This window comes from Mytilus edulis, chromosome 14, assembly GCF_963676685.1.
Source record: "Mytilus edulis chromosome 14, xbMytEdul2.2, whole genome shotgun sequence".
Lineage (NCBI taxonomy): Eukaryota > Metazoa > Mollusca > Bivalvia > Mytilida > Mytilidae > Mytilus > Mytilus edulis.
This window is the reverse complement of record NC_092357.1, coordinates 15,466,410-15,485,247: the sequence shown is the minus strand read 5'-3', so window position 1 is coordinate 15,485,247 and position 18,838 is coordinate 15,466,410. Positions and strand designations below refer to the sequence as shown.

The 18,838-nt window shown below is 29.7% G+C and overlaps 2 protein-coding genes across 5 annotated transcripts in view; one reads left to right on the top strand and one right to left on the bottom strand.

The window, feature by feature from the left end:
* The first annotated feature begins 2,276 nt into the window (after positions 1-2,276).
* Positions 2,277-8,095, top strand: LOC139502933 (uncharacterized). The gene is made up of 2 exons (XM_071292605.1): positions 2,277-2,399; positions 3,844-8,095. Exons 1-2 carry the CDS (start codon positions 2,379-2,381, stop codon positions 5,806-5,808), a joined length of 1,986 nt encoding a protein of 661 aa, XP_071148706.1. The 5' UTR covers positions 2,277-2,378; the 3' UTR covers positions 5,809-8,095.
* A 497-nt stretch (positions 8,096-8,592) lies between these two features.
* The window catches only part of LOC139502931 (glycerol-3-phosphate dehydrogenase, mitochondrial-like), a 42,329-nt gene continuing 32,083 nt past the window's right edge, over positions 8,593-18,838 (bottom strand). For 3 of the 4 annotated variants that reach the window (XM_071292601.1, XM_071292599.1, XM_071292600.1), the window contains one exon: positions 8,593-11,485. In XM_071292601.1, coding sequence (XP_071148702.1) covers positions 11,372-11,485 — 114 coding nt within the window. In that variant the 3' untranslated portion in view covers positions 8,593-11,371. Of the gene's footprint in view, positions 11,486-17,601; positions 17,700-18,838 lie in introns of all 4 variants that reach the window. The other variant, XM_071292602.1, reaches the window with a different exon arrangement.

The following is an 18,838-nucleotide window of genomic DNA, read 5'->3' as shown; positions in this document are numbered from 1 at the left end:
GAAAGAAGTATTCCTTCTAGAGGTTATTCGACAATTGATTTTGTATGATAAGTTATCGACTCAACAGAAATAAACATTTCCATTCATTTATATCAGTCCACCTTGAAAAGTCTCAAGAGACTAATATTTGACCTAAAATAATTTTGAAATAAAAATAATAAGCAGCATCCGTGGCTGACATTAAGGTACATAACTGTATAATCAGCTGAACGTTTTAATTAGTTCTACAGTTAACGAAATACTAAGCTTCTCATTGATCAAAACTAGTGTTTGTCAAACTGCGACACATCCAGTAAAATTTTTGCGACAAGTGTGTGGTTCAATTTCTATTAATATTTTGCATTTTTGTCAGAGGGTCAAAGTTAACATTTTGTCAAAATTTTATGGACATTAAACGAACCAAATTATTTTTAGTCACGGTGTTGTGTACCACATTAAGGAGCAATACGCAAAATTATTTCAAATATCAACCATGCAAAAACTTGTTAAATTGACTATTTGACCATAGAAAAAAACTTATTTTCTAAGCAAATTGCACAATTTTATCTATCATATAATTCTTCAAATTTAATTACACGTGTTTGTATCATATTTTAATTTGGTAAGTTAAATAAAAAAAAAAGAATTAACTTGACCACTGGTAAGGCGACCAATGGCAATAAATCCAATTAAAATTCATAAATGAAACATTATCTATAGAGACAAAACTCCAAAACAAAGAGCTTTCTCGCTAGTGTTATGTTACATCATGACCATTTCAGATGACTTCTGATGCAATTTTATGTTTCTTTGTTACATATATGAGAAGACTCTGTATTTATACACCCAGTTATTGTACTATGGTAGATTTGTGTATTCTTGTTTTTAATTTTTGCAAATATGCTTGGTCTATAATACATTTTGTGTTTCTTTGTCACCTTTTTATTCAGTGATAAATTGTATAACACAATGATGACTGCTGTATTTTTGAAATTTTACCTATTATGTCTGTTTGTTTTGTTCACGCATCGTTGTCAACGTAATGGAATATGATTCGAATGTCATATAAGTAAGAGGTTTAGCTTGCTATTAAACCTGGTTCAATTCATAACATATGAAAATGTCTGTACCAAGCCAGGAATATACAGTTGTTATCCGTTCGTTTGATGTGTTTAGGTTGGTTTTTTTTGCCATTTATTAGGCATATTTATTTTAAAAAAAATCATTTAGCTTTTGTTTTATCATTTCTCTTATAAATATGACAATAGACTTACACATGACGACAAAAGACACTATATGAAAAGTCCACACATCTAGTGTAGAGTTTTAAACACCGATTTCAGTCTTTTTAAATGCTTATATTTCATGTATTTGATTTATAGGACTATGTGCATATTCAAGACATGTACAATCTAGACCCTGTATTAAAGTACTTTGAAATCAAATTGTTGGCATTTCACAAAAACCATAACTGATATTTATACAGGAAAATCATTCCAACAATAAAAATAACATAAAGTTATCAAACCTTGCAACGGTCTCTATTTCACACTTTACTGTATTATCATTTATATCAAACGTTTTCTATTTTTTGTCTAAATTTGTTATTTCAAAATTAATGTCAATACCTTATCATCCCTAACCATATATCTAACATTATAGCACATATATATTAGCTAGACGTGTTTAAATAGATTTACTTTAGAGGCATTTGGAGTTACCATTTTGATATATAAATTCATTTAACTTTTATATAACTTTTAAATTTATCTATTGCATAGCTTCAAAGAAAGATTATTTATGTCTGTAGTCAAAACTCTCATAATAATTAAACAGTCTTTACAGATTACATGATCTGTTTTACAACATAACAAAATTTTATATGATGAACCCTCATAGGTTTGTACTTGATGGACACTTCTTAACACAAAAACATAAAGATAAAGATAAACAAAACCCAATTAATAAATAAATAAACACAGATTTCCAAAAATAAATAGCTTCAAAGATTCAGCAATGTCTTTTAACACAAATGAGTAGAGACATTAGAATATTCACATGGTTAATGGAGAATTTAGCATAACGAATCTTTATTTTCCTATTTCGTGTAAATATTTTCTATGATTTTAATTGTTTTCCTAAAAATTATAAAAAAATTAAAAAAATACCATATTTTAAGTTTCACTTTAGAGTATGTATCTACTGTGATCTTTCCATTGTTTAAACCACTTATATTCTTATCCTGTTCCTCCGAAAGGAAATTCATACTATATAAAGTCTCATATATATTACTCAGTCTTTTACTTTCAAAACATTTACACAAAGTGCATTATATAGTCAAATAGAAGTTGTCTAAAGTTCAGTGACATAACAAGAACTAAAGTAGGCAACAATTAAAAATGGAAAAGAAAGACTTAAAGGTAAGAGGTTTAGAATTTATAACTCACTCCCTGTTCAATATGTTTGATTTTACCTTTTTTCCAGATATTTGATATTAAAGGTGTTCTCATATCTTTCCGTTCGTGATTGAAACGATAATTACCTTGCTCTACTGTCACATTTCCAACAAAATTCTATATTTAAGGTTCTACCCAACACTTTGACTAAACTTAATTTGGCTAGTCTAATTTGCATAAAATTTTGACAACATATTAACTTTGACCATTCGAAAAATATTTGAAAATTTCAGAAATTTTGAACCAATAACTTTCTCGGAAAAAAATTGGTTGGAAAGATAGCAGTTTGACAAACACTAATTTTGATCATTGAGAAGCTTAATATTTCCTTAACATCACAATGTAATTAAAACAATTATCTGATTTTACAGAGTTATATCCTTGTTGTGTTAGGTACCACCTTAATAGATATATAATGAATAAATGTACCAAGTTTTAGTTGATGTATCCACACCTTCTTACGAAACTATCTTAAACTGAAACAAAACCTGGCATAGGTAGAGCAAATGAATGGATAAACAGACAAATATAGGGGAAGGGTTGAGATCTCACAAACATGTTAAATCCCGCCGCATTTTTCCGCCTGTCCCAAGTGAGGAGCCTCTGGCCTTTGTTAGTCTTGTATCATTTTAATTTTAGTTTCTTGTGTACAATTTGGAAATTAGTTTGGCGTTCATTATCACTAAACTAGTATATATTTGTTTAGGGGCCAGCTGAGGGACGCCTCCGGGTGCGGGAATTCCTAGCTACATTGAAGACCTGTTGGTGACCTTCTGCTGTTGTTTTTTTTTTTTTTGTTCTATGGTCGGGTTGTTGTCTCTTTGACACATTCCCCATTTCCATTCTCAATTGTAAATGCATATACTGGAATACTGACTATCATTAATAGGGAATAAATAAAATAAATCTCTGAAAAGCTTGATTCACTCACCTTGATGTATAACCATGTATTAAACATTATTGAACAATGTCAATCACCCAATTTTAATTTCTATATCAAAATTGATAATTGGTATGCAGATGTAAAAAAATATCAGAATTTGTTTTTATCAGATGAGTTATATTATTTGGTTTGGAACAGTAGTCTGGACTGTGTGTATCTTTATGATTTCAGATGATGGCCTCGGACAACGAATGTAAATAACTCCATATCAAATTTCTAAAATTAAAAGTGACTACTTACAATGATCTGTCTTATTCTGATGTGAAACAGCCTTTTCACGTGATTTTACATGATGAAGCTTAAAACAATTGAAAGTTTTTTAATGGTTAAAGGCTATGTCAATACCCTTTTTGTTAATCTAGCAAATTCACAAAATGAATAAGAGCTACTGAAACTCTTCGTCTGGCAGTGTAAAATAAAGAAATTGTTACTTTTATCTTAATTTAACGGTAACTTTTTTTGTAGATCAACATACAGAAAATGATGAGAATTTCGACAGATAAATGTGAATCATTGAATTTTTACAAATATTTATGTCAAAAGATTGGATCTGAGGAAGTTGTGAGAATCAGGAGGTTTGCTTTCTGTATTTCTGACATGGCGAAAATTGTTAGATATGACAGGATAGCTAGTGGGAGTAAAGCTGAAGGACTTGATTTGAATGGCAGTGATCTCGATTTTATGTTTCATGATACGCAGTTCAAGGTGTATGAATCAGAAACAGAAGTCAATCCCGATGGTATGACAGTTCCTTTAATAATGAATACTGAGGAAACCCAACCATGTTTTACACAGTTAAGACTTCTTGATCACCACCATCCATATGCAATTGTTTTCGACATTTTATGGCAAAAAAATCATCTTGAATGGATGCTTTCAAGTGAACAGTACAAACTAGTTTTTAAGTCGTTTTTTGCTCCCAATTTGATAAAGCTTTTAAAAATGCATGGTCCATGTATATCCGATACAAATGAAATTATTGATATGGCAAGTTGCATTAAATGTGACAAATGGATATGTCAAGCTCAGCCGTGGGTTAGTAGAACACGTACTTCATGGCCTGCACCTGAAATCATTTCCAAAATCATATCTTATGGAGTTTTGTTTGTTCCAATCGGCTGCAAAGAATCAGTAAATGAAGATCTGGAATGGCGAATTTCATTTTCTGTAGCAGAAAAATTTCTTATTTATTCCTTCAGTCAAACGCAACTCTTATGTTATGCCCTCTTAAAAATCTTGCTGAAGGAAGTAATAGAAAAATATGCAGATATGAAAACTTTATTATGTTCATACTTTTTAAAAACAGTATTATTTTGGATTTCAGAAGAAGCAGCATCAAATTTTTGGCGACCAGATAATATTATTCCGTGTTTCATGGCATGTCTACAAAGACTTCTGTATTGTGTAAGATATTCAACCTTGTTACATTATTTTATTCCTGAAAACAATCTTTTTTACTTACGGTTCAATGCTATGAACAAACAAAAGTTAGAAAGCATACTTAATAATTCATATGCGCAAGGCATTCATTGTTTTGATTCTACCGCAACCCTGCATGATTATCATAAGCAATCCTACAACATCAGTGATCTACCAAGGGAAATGATCTTCAGAATACTACAAAAATCATTTAAGGTTCCAAGATCTGGGTATGAACCACTTATACATTTTTTACTACATCATTCAAGAACTAGTTTTTGTAGAGGTTTATTAGCTTTATATTTATCAAAGTCATGTTGGTATGAACAAGATGTTTTAAAAGATCGGTATTTGTATCAATTTAGCTCAGAAAACAAACGCAAGTACATCAAGTTTAAATATGATCTAAGCCATTTATTGATAGGTGTTCAATCAGATGCAGTATCAGGATTGCTGGTGTTAGCTTCATTCTTCTATAGGCATAACAATTACGTTGCCTCATTGACAGTAATAAATTATGCGTTGCAGAAATACACAGATGAGAAAATATTTGATGAATTGACAACTTCTGAGATCACATATATACAAAAACATCAGCTGAATCTAATGAAAAAAGAAAAACTTTATACAGTATTAAAAGTATTAACAATTCATCGTTTTGAATTAAGTTCGAGGTCAGCAATAGTTCCACACGAATTACAACTAGATTTTACAATTAATCCAAACTTGCCTTTTCATCCTTTATCATTTGCATATTTCCTATGTTTTTTATGTTCCTACCATTTACACGACTTTAAATCATGTAGAATCTATTTACAACAACTGGAACCTTCATATAAAAGCTTTAGTCTGCATGCAAATTGTCCTGCTTTAAGTACACCTATCATGTGTGGTATAGCTAACCAGTTATTGGGCGAGAGTAACCGTGCTAAACAATATTTTCAAATAGCTGATATGTTTGATCATTTTAAAATGACCAGTGCAGCATTACGGTTATCTAGAAATTTCTAATAGAAACTATAATTATAAGACATCCTTGATAATGCTTAATCATGTGTTCCTGTTCACATATATTTCGAGATTGTCTCGATTCTGTATATCGTGTTAACATATTACATGAGAAGGACATCATTTGTGAAACAATTTTTTTTTAAAGTGTAAATCAACTCTGATTTTCTATCAAGGCTACATATTACAAAGTAAGTTTTTAATTCACACTGCCGGATGAATTTTGGATAATTCAAGGTTCATTACTGGGAATTTTATCGTATTTGTTTAATTTAAATTGACGTTTAGTGTCTCGAAAAATTTATTTATCACCTCAGTTGGTTGTTACAATATGGGAGATATTGGCACGCTTATTTTCTGGATCAAGGGTTTCAGTGCTACAAATTGTAGTTAGATATAATTATTACGTCAAATTATGTTTATTTTTATGAACTGTACAGAACAATACAAGGTTGAGTAAGTGTGATATATATATACATGTAATATTGTAAATATCAATATGTATATTGAGTTTGTCATATTGTTCTCAGATACATGTATCAAGAAAAAAAAATTAAACAAAGCTTTTTTTATTAATGAAGATAAAGTAGAGGTTCTCAATTGTTCTATTGTTTTACCATGCATCTCTATCCCATACTGCCATAATTCGAATTTCAAAATGATTGGAGCCAGACTACTTGGAAAAGAACAAACAAAAAACATCCAACCTCCAACATGTCCAACAAATATGACTATGAATTTTAACATTGGTGTCTAGTATATGAGACAGAAAAAACAATTAGAAAAAGAGGGGCGCTAGATACCAGAGGCACAGTCAACTCATAAAACGAAAATAACTGACAACGCCATGGCTAAAAATGAAAAAGACAAACAGACAAATAATGGTACACAGAACACAACCTAGAACATTTAAGACTAAGCAACACGAACCCCGCTTTAAACTAGGGTGATCTAAGGTGCTCCGGACGGTTTAGCAGATCCTGCTCCACATGTGGCACTCGTCGTGTTGCTCATGTTATGACAAACCAGGTAAAAAATCGAATTCGGTTACTACGTTATCAAGAATATAAATGTTTTTCAGAACTTTTAAGATATAAAGCTTTGTTTACTAAAAAAAAATCAAGACTGAAATTCCAGGCGAGCTATACTAGAATTTCTTTCCGACTTTAAAAGGTTCAAAGCTTCCGTGATTACTAATGATAAAAGATTATATGTATGTCTGTACTTACTTAAGTTTCAAAGCTCTGTTAATATTAAAGTTCTAAAGATGTCAATATTTAATAGGCTGAAAACTTTTAAGGTCCAAAGCTGTTAATATTCATAGTCGAAGGCGTTTTAAGGACGTCAGATCTATAGCTCTTTTAGCATAAAAAATTACAATCACAAAAGTACTGAACTCCGGGGAACATTCAAAAAGTAATGTCTTTAAACAAATGGCAAAATCAAAGATCAAACGAATGGATTACAAATGTCATATTCCTGACTTGGTACAGGCATTTTCTTATGTAAAAAATGGTGGATTGAACCTGGTTAAAAAGCTAGCTAAACCTCTCACTTGTACAACAGTCGCAACTAATTCCTTTTTATTGACGAGGCTTGAAAATAACAAACACACAATAGGTAAAAATGTAAAAAAATAGGGGTGCAACAATTAACATTGTGTTATCATCTTAATCATTACAAAGGATAAAAGCTAGCGATTGAAGTTTTAGCAAATTATGCAAATTGATTAAAATAGTCATCAATTAACTTCTAATACGTACTGTTATCTACAGGACTTTGGGGGAACAATGGAAATAAATTTTGCAACAGTGATAATAATATCTCCATACATAAATGGTTTTAATTTGGAAAGAGTGAAGATTCCAAATCCTTTTAATGGTTAGTTCAATCGTTTCAAACCAATGTTGTTCAATTAAATAGTTGTCATATATAATATCCTGGATTTTTGTTCGCGTATATGATGATGTGTGATTACAACGACCTTGACTGGCTTTACACCACTTGCATGGTCGTAAATATCACGATGTTGCTTAATCTTCGATTTTATTTGATGTGTTTGTAAATCCATTTTGTTTTCTTTCTGGGCAAAAAAAATAGCAATAATTGATTGCCTGCCTTTCACCATCTAATTTTGTTTGTTCACTTATATTCTATGTTGAATTTCTTATCTTAATAATATTGTCCTATATTTGTATTTGTACCAGCAGTTTACCATGTTATATGTTACCACCACATGTAGCGTTGCTGTCAATCTACATAGACAATTCGAATAAAAATAAGATTCCTTTGTTTTGAAACTTTTTCTTTGGTGTTTCTTTGGACTTTTTTTTTCTTGATCACAGCAATTAAAAGACCATCATACAGAAACAAATCATTCATCTAGTATGGTGATAAGAGATAATTCTGAAAACAAAAAAAAACATAGAGACAAACGTTGAAACATCTTCTGACTGACATAGAAACTTCCTTCTGACTGACATGGAAATTTCCTCCTGACATACCTGGAAACTTCCTTCTGAGAGGTAATGAAACAAAATATTCCCATCAAATAATTAAATTACATAACAAAAAGGCTGTAATTTTCTTGACTACAAGGAAGGATGAAACATAGTTTTAATTCTTCTCTTAAATGTAAAAAGTAGTATTATGCAATAAACCTGTACATAGAGACAAAACGGAAATGTCCTTCTTAATCCACAAAACAGAGGTTCAGTTGACAAGCTTTGTTAAACTTTTTAAGAGTCATTTTCTTGTATAGATTGTTAATAAAACAGAAACATTGTCTACTAAAATAATAATTTATTAACATAAAATGTGTGTATAAAAAGAACAGTTAAGTACATCAACATATCACTGAATAACAAATATGATGGATATCATTTAAAGTGTGTAGTCATATTATAAAGATAGAATGATCACTTTAGAAAAAAGATGTGTTCTTCCAAAAGGTCAATACAGCAGTTCACATTGTTAAACTCTTAGTATCTTACAGTAAATAATTATGGTCTAAGTTATGAGTCGAAGTTCAAAATGTTTAATCATGTCTGAAAATTTATGATACCTTAAGAATTAACTAAGAAGATGCAGTTTCTGAAAACACAATTCAAAATGTTTGATTTGATTTTATAGATTGGTGTTTAATGCCACTCTCCACACTACTGTTGTTGCTATGTTGATGTTGTTGGGATTTTTTTGGTGGAGGAAGGAAGTAGAGGATTAAAACTGAGTGTTGACAGGCTAGTGATACAGTAGTACTACTACTCATACCACTTGACCACTGAGGCCCCCACAATGCACAGGAAGTTTAAATATAAATATAAATCTTCCCTAAAAGTGGGTTCATTATTGAAATAACATTTCGGAGGATTTGTGGGTAAAAGATGAACAATCAAATAAAACATGTTATAAAAAAAAAATTCTTATAGGCTTGTATACATAATTTGCTCAAAGCATGAAAATACAATGTACCTGTAATAATTTAAAATTGGCTCACACAAAAACAATGGAACATATGGTAGTTCAGTTATACTGGTTTCAATAAATGGTTTGTAAGTTTTTTTGCAAAATGAAGAACAGACAATAACATTATGCAGAATGATCTCATAAACACATAAAGTAAAAGAGAAAAAAAACAATAACTCTGCACACACACACACACACAATGGTCATTCATGTATTTAACCTCTTATAGTGCTGGGACTACATTACTTATCAAAATTAACAAGGATGAAAACACTGAAATGTTTTGTCAGCATTACTGACTGTATTTGAATTTTGTGTTTTAAAAGATCTTTACTGGTTAAGGTATAACATAGACATAAAATCATTGAGGATTAATGAAAATGAGGTTAACTTTAACGTCAAAAGAAACCTGCCAATACAGACACATTACACTCATTCCATTCACTAAAAGAGTCAACATATTGATAACAGACCTAACAAGAAAAACTTAACATTGATCACTAATCCATAAAATGAGTATAGCTTCTTACTCTCTTATTGTTGTCTAGTATCATGTTTTAAACATTGGTGGGCATAAAAATATATATACACATGTAATTCTGTGTATTTTTGAGAATTTGCTTCACTGAAATCCTTGCAAAAAGTTTGAATTGATGAATGTTTAAATTTTCATCTGATTCATTTTATTGAATTGACAGTTGTCTGAATCACAATTTACACAAAAGAAATTTCATTACCATTATTTATATCAATGCTAGTTAAAAGTATATTTCAAGCACCAGATAGTCTTAATGCATCAAACATTAGATATAGTTTTCAAATATAATAATAATTTGAATCCTGAATAATCAAAAATTTTAAAGAATAACCTAACTCAGGGCCAAACATTTATTAGTAGATTAATGTGTGTTTTTGGAGTAATTTCAAACGCCAAAGATTCTAGATAGGAAATACATTCACACAAATTGAAAGAATGTTTAAATCTATTTTAACCTATATATAAACAAAAATAAGTCTTACATTTATTAGTTAAATTTAGACAGATCGAAGAAAAAATAGACAAAAAATGTCGAATTGGAAAGACCCTTATTAAATGGCCAAAAAAAAAAAAAAAAAAAAAAAGTCATGAAATATACTCTGCAGTATATATATATAAGTATACATTTTATGCATTACACCTTGTTTATTCACATACAAATAAAACATTAACACATACAACAATAAACAAAAGATAAAATTGATAAAAATTAATATTCTACTTCCAGTTCATTTTTATTTTTTAAAACAAAACTCACCAATAATATTAGGCTTATCATTGTGAACTCTATATCACTGTTTAATCTACAAAAAAGTCATTGGTGATGCTCAAATGTGTATAATTTTGTACTCCAGACGTGTGTTTGAGTTTATAACAGAGTCATCAGTGATACTCAAATCTTAAAAAGTTTAGGAATTATTTCTGCTATCTTTTTATTGGTTTCATATACCAATCAGTGGTTTTGTTTTACAAGTTCTTCATTCAAAACAAGGAATGAGCATGTATCGTAGTTGCATTTTCTGAAGATGCTTATTCAATGGATTTTAAACTGCATTTTTATTCCAGTGTATCTATTTAAGCATAACAAATATACCTACATCAAAATTTATAAAAATACGAACACAAGAGTTTTAAAATACATATATACAGTACAAATATTTCAGAAGCAATAAAAACAAACAACATTGTAGATTTATTATAATTTAAAGGGTACTAAATTTCATGCATTTGATGCAGAGTTCAGTAGTGAATAAAGAGTTTGATATAAAACATTACACATTTCTTTCTGGCTTGTCGCATTATCAAATTAATTACCTTTGACCTTCCTAACTTATCTTTTCATTGATATACATATATTTATAACCCAAATGAATCTCTTTTACATTAGACTAAATAACTTTAATTTATTTCCCGGGGTTATCAAACAGAAGATCTTTTTTTTCAGCATATCTATAGATTATTGTGTACTTTTCCTGTGAGACATAAAACTGATGAAGTATAATAAATAAGATGACAATAATACAACTACAAGGTCAAGGACAGATCTTTAAATTATTATGTTGGCTACACTCCTCCTCCACTTCTCTCCACAGGAATACGGTCCAACTCAGAACTCTTCAAAACAGCCTTAGCAAATCGTGAATTTGAGACATTTCCACTTTTCAAAGCACTCATTAACTGTAAAATACCAAAAAAAATAGTATGTGAATACAAATGCTATGATTGTGGGAAAATTTTACTATCATTTTGAAAATGTAAAGAGTACTTTATAACAGATTAGATATAAAAAAAGATCTTAAAACATAATAGCTTATCAATTCTTGATAGCATGTTAATGTGTACCTATCAGAACCATAAAATCAGACAGTGTACCATCATTTTCTTGGCCAAAAAAACATGAAGCAGACCAAACAGCTATCATACGTTTCTGTCAAAATAAAAATTTCTCCTCTCTACAATTCAGGCAAATAAAAAACAAAAAAAAAACAAAAAAAACCCACTAGGTAATTATAAATACTAAATTATTGCACTATAATATTGTAAATGGAATACTTCAAAGCTAAAGCTCACTAGTGCAATTTATATTTTACTAGAAAAAGTAAATCAGTTATTCTTTTTATTCTAAAGCGCAACAACAAATTTCATACAGAACATCAAAATAGTTTGCATGAAAATATTTGTGAATATCATCCATTAAGGAACATGTATTACAATTGTAAGCATTTGCAATATAAAGCTGGACTCTTGACAATATTTACCACATTTTATGCAATAATATTATATATATAAATGTATATACATGTATTCAAATACTGTATGAAAAAACATTCAATTCAAGAACATGTTCTTCTCATCAATATAATATCAGCTGTGCATAAATATTGTACTCCTAATTTCAATCTAATTAAGTGTAAATTTGATCCTCTGATTCCATTTAAAAGTTTAACAACAAATATATACCAAATTTCACGGATTTTTCTAAAAAGAAATTCCCTTATCAAATGGTAAAATCAGAAGCTCAAAAACATCAAACCTATTGAAAACATCTTGGTAGAGGCATTTCCTTATGCAGTAACTCGTAGATTAAACCTGATTTTATAGTTATGTAATCCTCTTTCTGATAAAGGCATACTCAATATCCCTGCATTAATGAACTGTAGATGAAATTTAATGATAATTAAAATTAATTTGACAAACCCTTAACATAATCGGATACAACTATCATGTGACTATGTCTTTAAGTACAACTCAAGTAATTTATGTAACTTAATCTTGGGCCACTATTAAAAGTTTTCAAACAATTATATACCGTAAATTCAGGATTGTTTGTGATGTTTATCTTAAATATTTTGTGAAAATCTTGAAGGTATTTTATATATACCAGTATGCATTTTTATTGATAAAATAATTGGTATCCAGTCTTTTGTAAAATTGCACTAATTTATCTAGCATATTTGTATATTGGTCGCAAGAATTTACAGCATAGATCAACCCAACCCATAAACAAGAGGCTGTCACAACGACAGCAAACCGGATTTATTTACATTTATTTGTGTCCTGGCAATATCACAAGAACCATTACTGATGAATGGTGAAAGTGAAAATCAGCAATATCAAATTTGACCCCCATTTTGTCATTAGTATCAACATTTTGAAATAATAATATTTGAAAAGCTTAGATTGAATGCTTCATGCAACAACGTGAATGGAAACGCCATTTTACGATCTTTCAAGAACCATAACTCCTGAACAGTAAAATTCAAAATCGACATTATGGAACTTGACCTCTATTTTGTCATCAGTAACAACATATTAAAATTTCAAAAGCTTTGGTTGAATGGTTCATGAGAAAATGCACGGACACGACGGGAAACACCATTTTTCAATCTTTCAAGAACCATAACTCCTGAACGGTAAAAGTCAAAATCGTCATTATTGTACTTGACCTCCATTTTGTCATCAGTAACAGCATATTAAAATTTCGGAAGCTTTGGTAGAACAGTTCATGCATAAATGCACGGACACGACTGGAAACTCCATTTTTCAATCTTTCAAGAATCATAACTCCTGAACGGTAAAAGTAAAAATCGTCATTATTGAACTTGACCTCCATTCTGTCATCAGTAACAACATATTAAAGTTTGGGAAGCTTTGGTAGAACAGTTCATGAGTAAATGCACGGACACGACTGAAAACTCCATTTTTTAATCTTTCAAGAACCATAACTCCTGAACGGTAAAAGTCAAAATCGCCAATATTGAACTTGACCTCCGTATAGTTGTCAGTAATAACATATTAAAATTTTAAAAGCTTTGGTTGAACGGTTCATGAGTTAATGCACGGACAACATTTGATTGCCGCCTTTCAAGAACCATAACTCCTGAACGGTAAAAGTTAAAATATCCATTATTGAACTTGACCTTCGTATAGTTGTCAGTAATAACATATTAAAATTTTAAAAGCTTTGGTTGAACGGTTCATGAGTTAATGCACGGACAACATTTGATTGCCGCCCGCCCACCCGCCCGCCCGACCTCCCGCCCGCCCGCCATACATCCCCAAATCAATAACCGACATTTTTGTCACAAAAATCCGGTTAAAAATGGAAAAGTAAATAAATAAATCAATCAAATAAAAGGGTACAAGGATCAACCAGTATCATGTTTTAAAGACATTTGAATGTTATATATAACAAAATATAAGGTACACACCAATATTAAACTGAAATTCAAATCATAAATATTTAAATGCAATTAATTAATAATTGTGATTCATTCTAAAATTATTATGCATAAAAATACTAAAATATCATTATTATATATATACTTATGTATAAAGATGAGTCATATAGGAAAGAATTTATTGAATTCACCCCATTAAAGATTATGTAACAATTTAAAAATGTTGTCAAAAACGATTTTATCTTCTTGGTCAAAAACCAGGTCTAATATAGCTAATACTTTAATGTTAACAAAACTTTGAAATTTTAGAAATATTGTTTTTCTTCACCAGGATTAGATCATTTTTGCTGTATTTAGCTAAAACATTGAACTAAAAAGACCCAATGCAATGAATTTAAAATATTGAAATTGCAATGAATTCATTTATTTGTGTTGATATGAATTTTCATGGATTGAGGTAAAATTGTAATTTTGTTGAAATATGATTTCTTGATTTTGCCAAAATTAGCAGACAAGTGAGTACTGCAACAGGTAATGTACATTTCATCGTGTTGCTTATTTCTCCGCCTGCATGATATGAGGCCTTTTCATAAAAGGGGGAAGTTTCCCAATAATTAAATCAAATAATAAAATTAACACATTAAACAACAATTGAAAATGTTGTTTTTTAGATTGCAGTATAAAGACAATAATAGTGCATTGACTTGACATATCAACGATATAAGGATTCAGCCCAAAAAGGGGAAAAAGCCTCATCCTTATATCATTGATATGTCAAGTCAATGCACTATTATTGTCTATATACATACACATTGCTATCTTATAAATAAAGATGAATCCAAAGTTGCGAAATAAGAATTTAAACAATTCCTTTCCCATATGACTCACATTATACTTAATTTATAAGCTGTAATAGTTTGATGGATTGTTCAAAAGAAGTAATCACGCGAAGGTGCATTCAATACCGTAAACGAGAGTTCACGATGACGTGGTAGTCCTCCCTCTTCCTTAGACAATTTCTCGACTTCCTCACAAACTTTTGCACAATACATCAACTAAAACATTCAAAACTTGGCGTAAAATCTTTCCAATGTTTAATCAATGCTTCCAAAAGGGGTAACAAGTTCAAAATTGAAGGTCTACGAAATCCTAGATGCGTTAAGACCTTTTTTATAATTTCAATTGAGAACTTGACATGCTTGACGGATCTTTCAAATATTCAGCTTGCTGAAAAGCTTCCATGAATTTGCAGGGAGGATAATAAACACACTGTAAATTCAGAAAATAATGGCAATGCATTTATTATTGAGATTTTGTCATTTTAGGCAAAAATGCGATTTTTATCTTTATGATATTGAGAAAAATCCTGTTTAATTCATATAAAAATTTCAAAATGCGAGTTTGAATTATTGTGTTTATAACCCTAACAAATTTTTTCGCTATAATAAAAACATCAAAATAATATTTCGTTTATAACCCTATCAAATTTTTCGCTATAATATAAATATCAAAAGAATTTCTGAATTTACAGTATAAAAAAATGTACAAATCAAAGAAAACTATTTTGAACCCCTGCTACAACTGAAATTGTAAAGCATATCCTGAAAAGTAACTCTCAAGCCTGCCCGATGTTAGAATCCTGAAACAAGTTAACATTTTATTAGTTTATAATCTGTCTGTTATGATAAAAATAAAATCAATCAACTTCACTCAACCTGAATTAAAACAAAAACATAACAGAAATAAGAAATAATGTATAATTATAAAGAACAAAATGCTACAAAAAGTAAAACAGTAAAACCAGTTTGGGTTGTTCCATTAAAACATACACCAAAAGTAACTATTTAAGAGACCTGTTACATTTAAATCAATGCATGGTGTCGTACCCATCTATTGTGGCAGATTCAAGGTGCCTACCCTATTTTCAATGTATGTTTTTAATGGTAAATTATACATCCCCATGCCTTATGATTATCATTTCGATAAATAATTTGTAGTTTGCCAGTTCTAAACTTTTGATTAGTCAAAATTGAATTTGGACATGAAATTTACTAAGTCTTGCTGTTCTCAGTTTTTTCCATTATAATAATATCTCATTAATATCTTAAAGTTGCAAGATTTCATATACTAACCTTTTTATTTGTTTTGTTAAAAACAATTAAATAAAGTTATCAAATTAACTTAAGAGACTGACAATAAGACAACTATCTACTAAAGTTCATGTGAAATGGATGTAAGGAATTATAGGCAACCGCATGACTTCAACAATGAGTTAAACCCTATAGTCGTCTTAAAGGGCACAATGAGAAATATGAAACAATTCCATAAAGAAAACTAGGCCTAATCTATAATAAAAGTTAGTAAATTTGAACAACATAAACAACTCAACAGTAAAGACTTGCAGCACAAAACTGGGTTCATCATCATTAATAACAATTCAATAAAGAACATGTTACTTCTGTCCAACTGTGAATTCATTCCATATTTTTATTGTATTTTGAATTTTTTTTTTTAAATAGGCATAACAATAAATTTATTTTGCTAGTCAATTGTGAGGGATTCATATTTTTGCACGAATATATGTTGGTATGCAAAATAACATAAATAAAAGGCAATATATTTCACTTGAAAAATTACATTTTGACAAAATCATTCAATTCTAAAGATAGGATATTTGCAAATAAACTGTTTTAAGCATGTAATTAGCATTAATTGAAAAAAGGTGTAAAATATTTCAAAAATCTAAAAGGCTCATCTAAAAGCAACAGTTTAACACCTTGAATATTGTGTTATGAAGCATAAAATAGTGGGAAGACTTACAAATATACTAAACAAGGAAAGAAACACACCCACTAAAGAAATGCATTTGAAGTTAACATTTTGATTGCATATTGATCACTTTTTCAAAAAGTTTTTGAACCTATTCAAAATTTTGAAACAATATTTTATTAATATGCAATTCTGTGAAAACAAATATTTTTTAAAATTTCCATTTTTAACCAAGGGAAAAAAAAAAATTTCTTTCTTTTCTTTATAAAGTCTTCCTTAATTAATTAATTAGATGCCCTAATCGTTTTCAATTTTTATTTTCCTCCTTTATTGTCCCCTACCCCTCATGTAGTGTGTCATGCCTAAATTCAATATTTTATAAATACTTTCTCATAATTTTTTTTCAGTAATAATTTATTTACTGACTGTGCACTATCTGCATGCTGTTTTACATTGTAAGTAAAGAGCTGTACTTTTGGTAAATAATATAAAATAAAATAAATATTAGAACTGATATTCTGAGTCTCATCTTACTCTTTATAAAATTGTTCATGTTATTTGTTGTTTCAAAAAAAAAATCTATTGAGATTTTAATTGCTTCGGTGATCTGAGAAAAAATTACAAATATAATTTTTTTCTTTAATTATTCAAAACATGATTAAAAATGCACAAAATTATGTCAGTTTAAATGATGACAGATGACCGTTTTGCAGCAAAGATTTAAAGGAATGACAGTACACAAACAATGCAAAACAGTATGCAGGACCAGCTTTTGACTACCGCTATAAAAATAAGCGAATGACTTCACAGTTATAGACTTGAAAAAGCAAACCAATGCCTTACTCATGGTCAGAATCACTAAGTAGTGATTTCATCTTGTACACAGACGATTTAATACCATAAACAGGATTATTCTTGTGAGATTTCAGAGAACTCAACAGCTGTAGAAAATAAATAAGATTTTTTGTAAGATTTCAGTGCAATCAACAGCTGTAGGTAAATAGATAAATTCCAGTGTAGTCAACAGCTGTAGGAGAAAAATAGCATAAGTTTCTGTGAATTCATTATTATTTGTGGGGTACTCTCAATCTTACATATATCCAATGATTACAATTCATGGGTATGGGTGAACTACAAGTTATAGTTGTCAACAAATTTTCTTTAATTACCTTGAAATAAAAAGTTAATTTAAATATTTTTTTCAATCAATCCATTAAAATTAGTACTAATAAGAAACATGAATCCACAGTGTGTGAAATTCCTGTCATCAATTCGCCATTTCAGAATCTAAAATAATATTTTCAAAAGTGTACAACAAAATGCTGTGATTGGCTAACGACGTCCAAAATAATTCAAATTCCACCAATGACCTGACATTGTTTTCAACACAAACAATAAGATATCCCAAGTTTTTTTAGATTCTGAAATGGTGAATAAGGGCACACAATTAACAAAAACCCAAAACTGCAAATAAAACATTTATCTTTTCACATCAATCATGAACTTATGATAATGATTATGCACATTCTGTGGATCATTAACTTTTGAGGGGTGCCATTTTTTGTGGATTGAAGAAACTAATTTTTTAATGGATTTTTAATTTCCTGGTTTTGCCAAAGTCTGCATACAACTTTGATATAGAAAATGTGTAATTCATTGAACTTAAAAAATTGTGGTTAACATGTACCTATGATATCTACGAAAATTGGCATGTAACAATAAATAATGAATCCCCATTAAAAGAAAAACAAATGCTTTCATGTTTATGATAAGAATACCTTTATAAAAAATGATACACTTTTTTTCTATCATACAGCAATAATCCTCAAAAGCTTGGGGGAAAAGTATAATTAGAATTATAGATATCTAAAGACAAATGATAGAATCATTGATATATTCACAAAATAAACCTTATATATTATTGAAAGCATGGTACAAATATACCCACACAAGTTTTGTTCAAGCTATATGTATCCAAGAGGAATGTGTGAGATCTTTTGTGAGCTATCAATCAGTGCAAACAATAGGTTCTGTGGATGTGAGTGACACAACAACAACTCCTTACTATTGGTCAGAATGC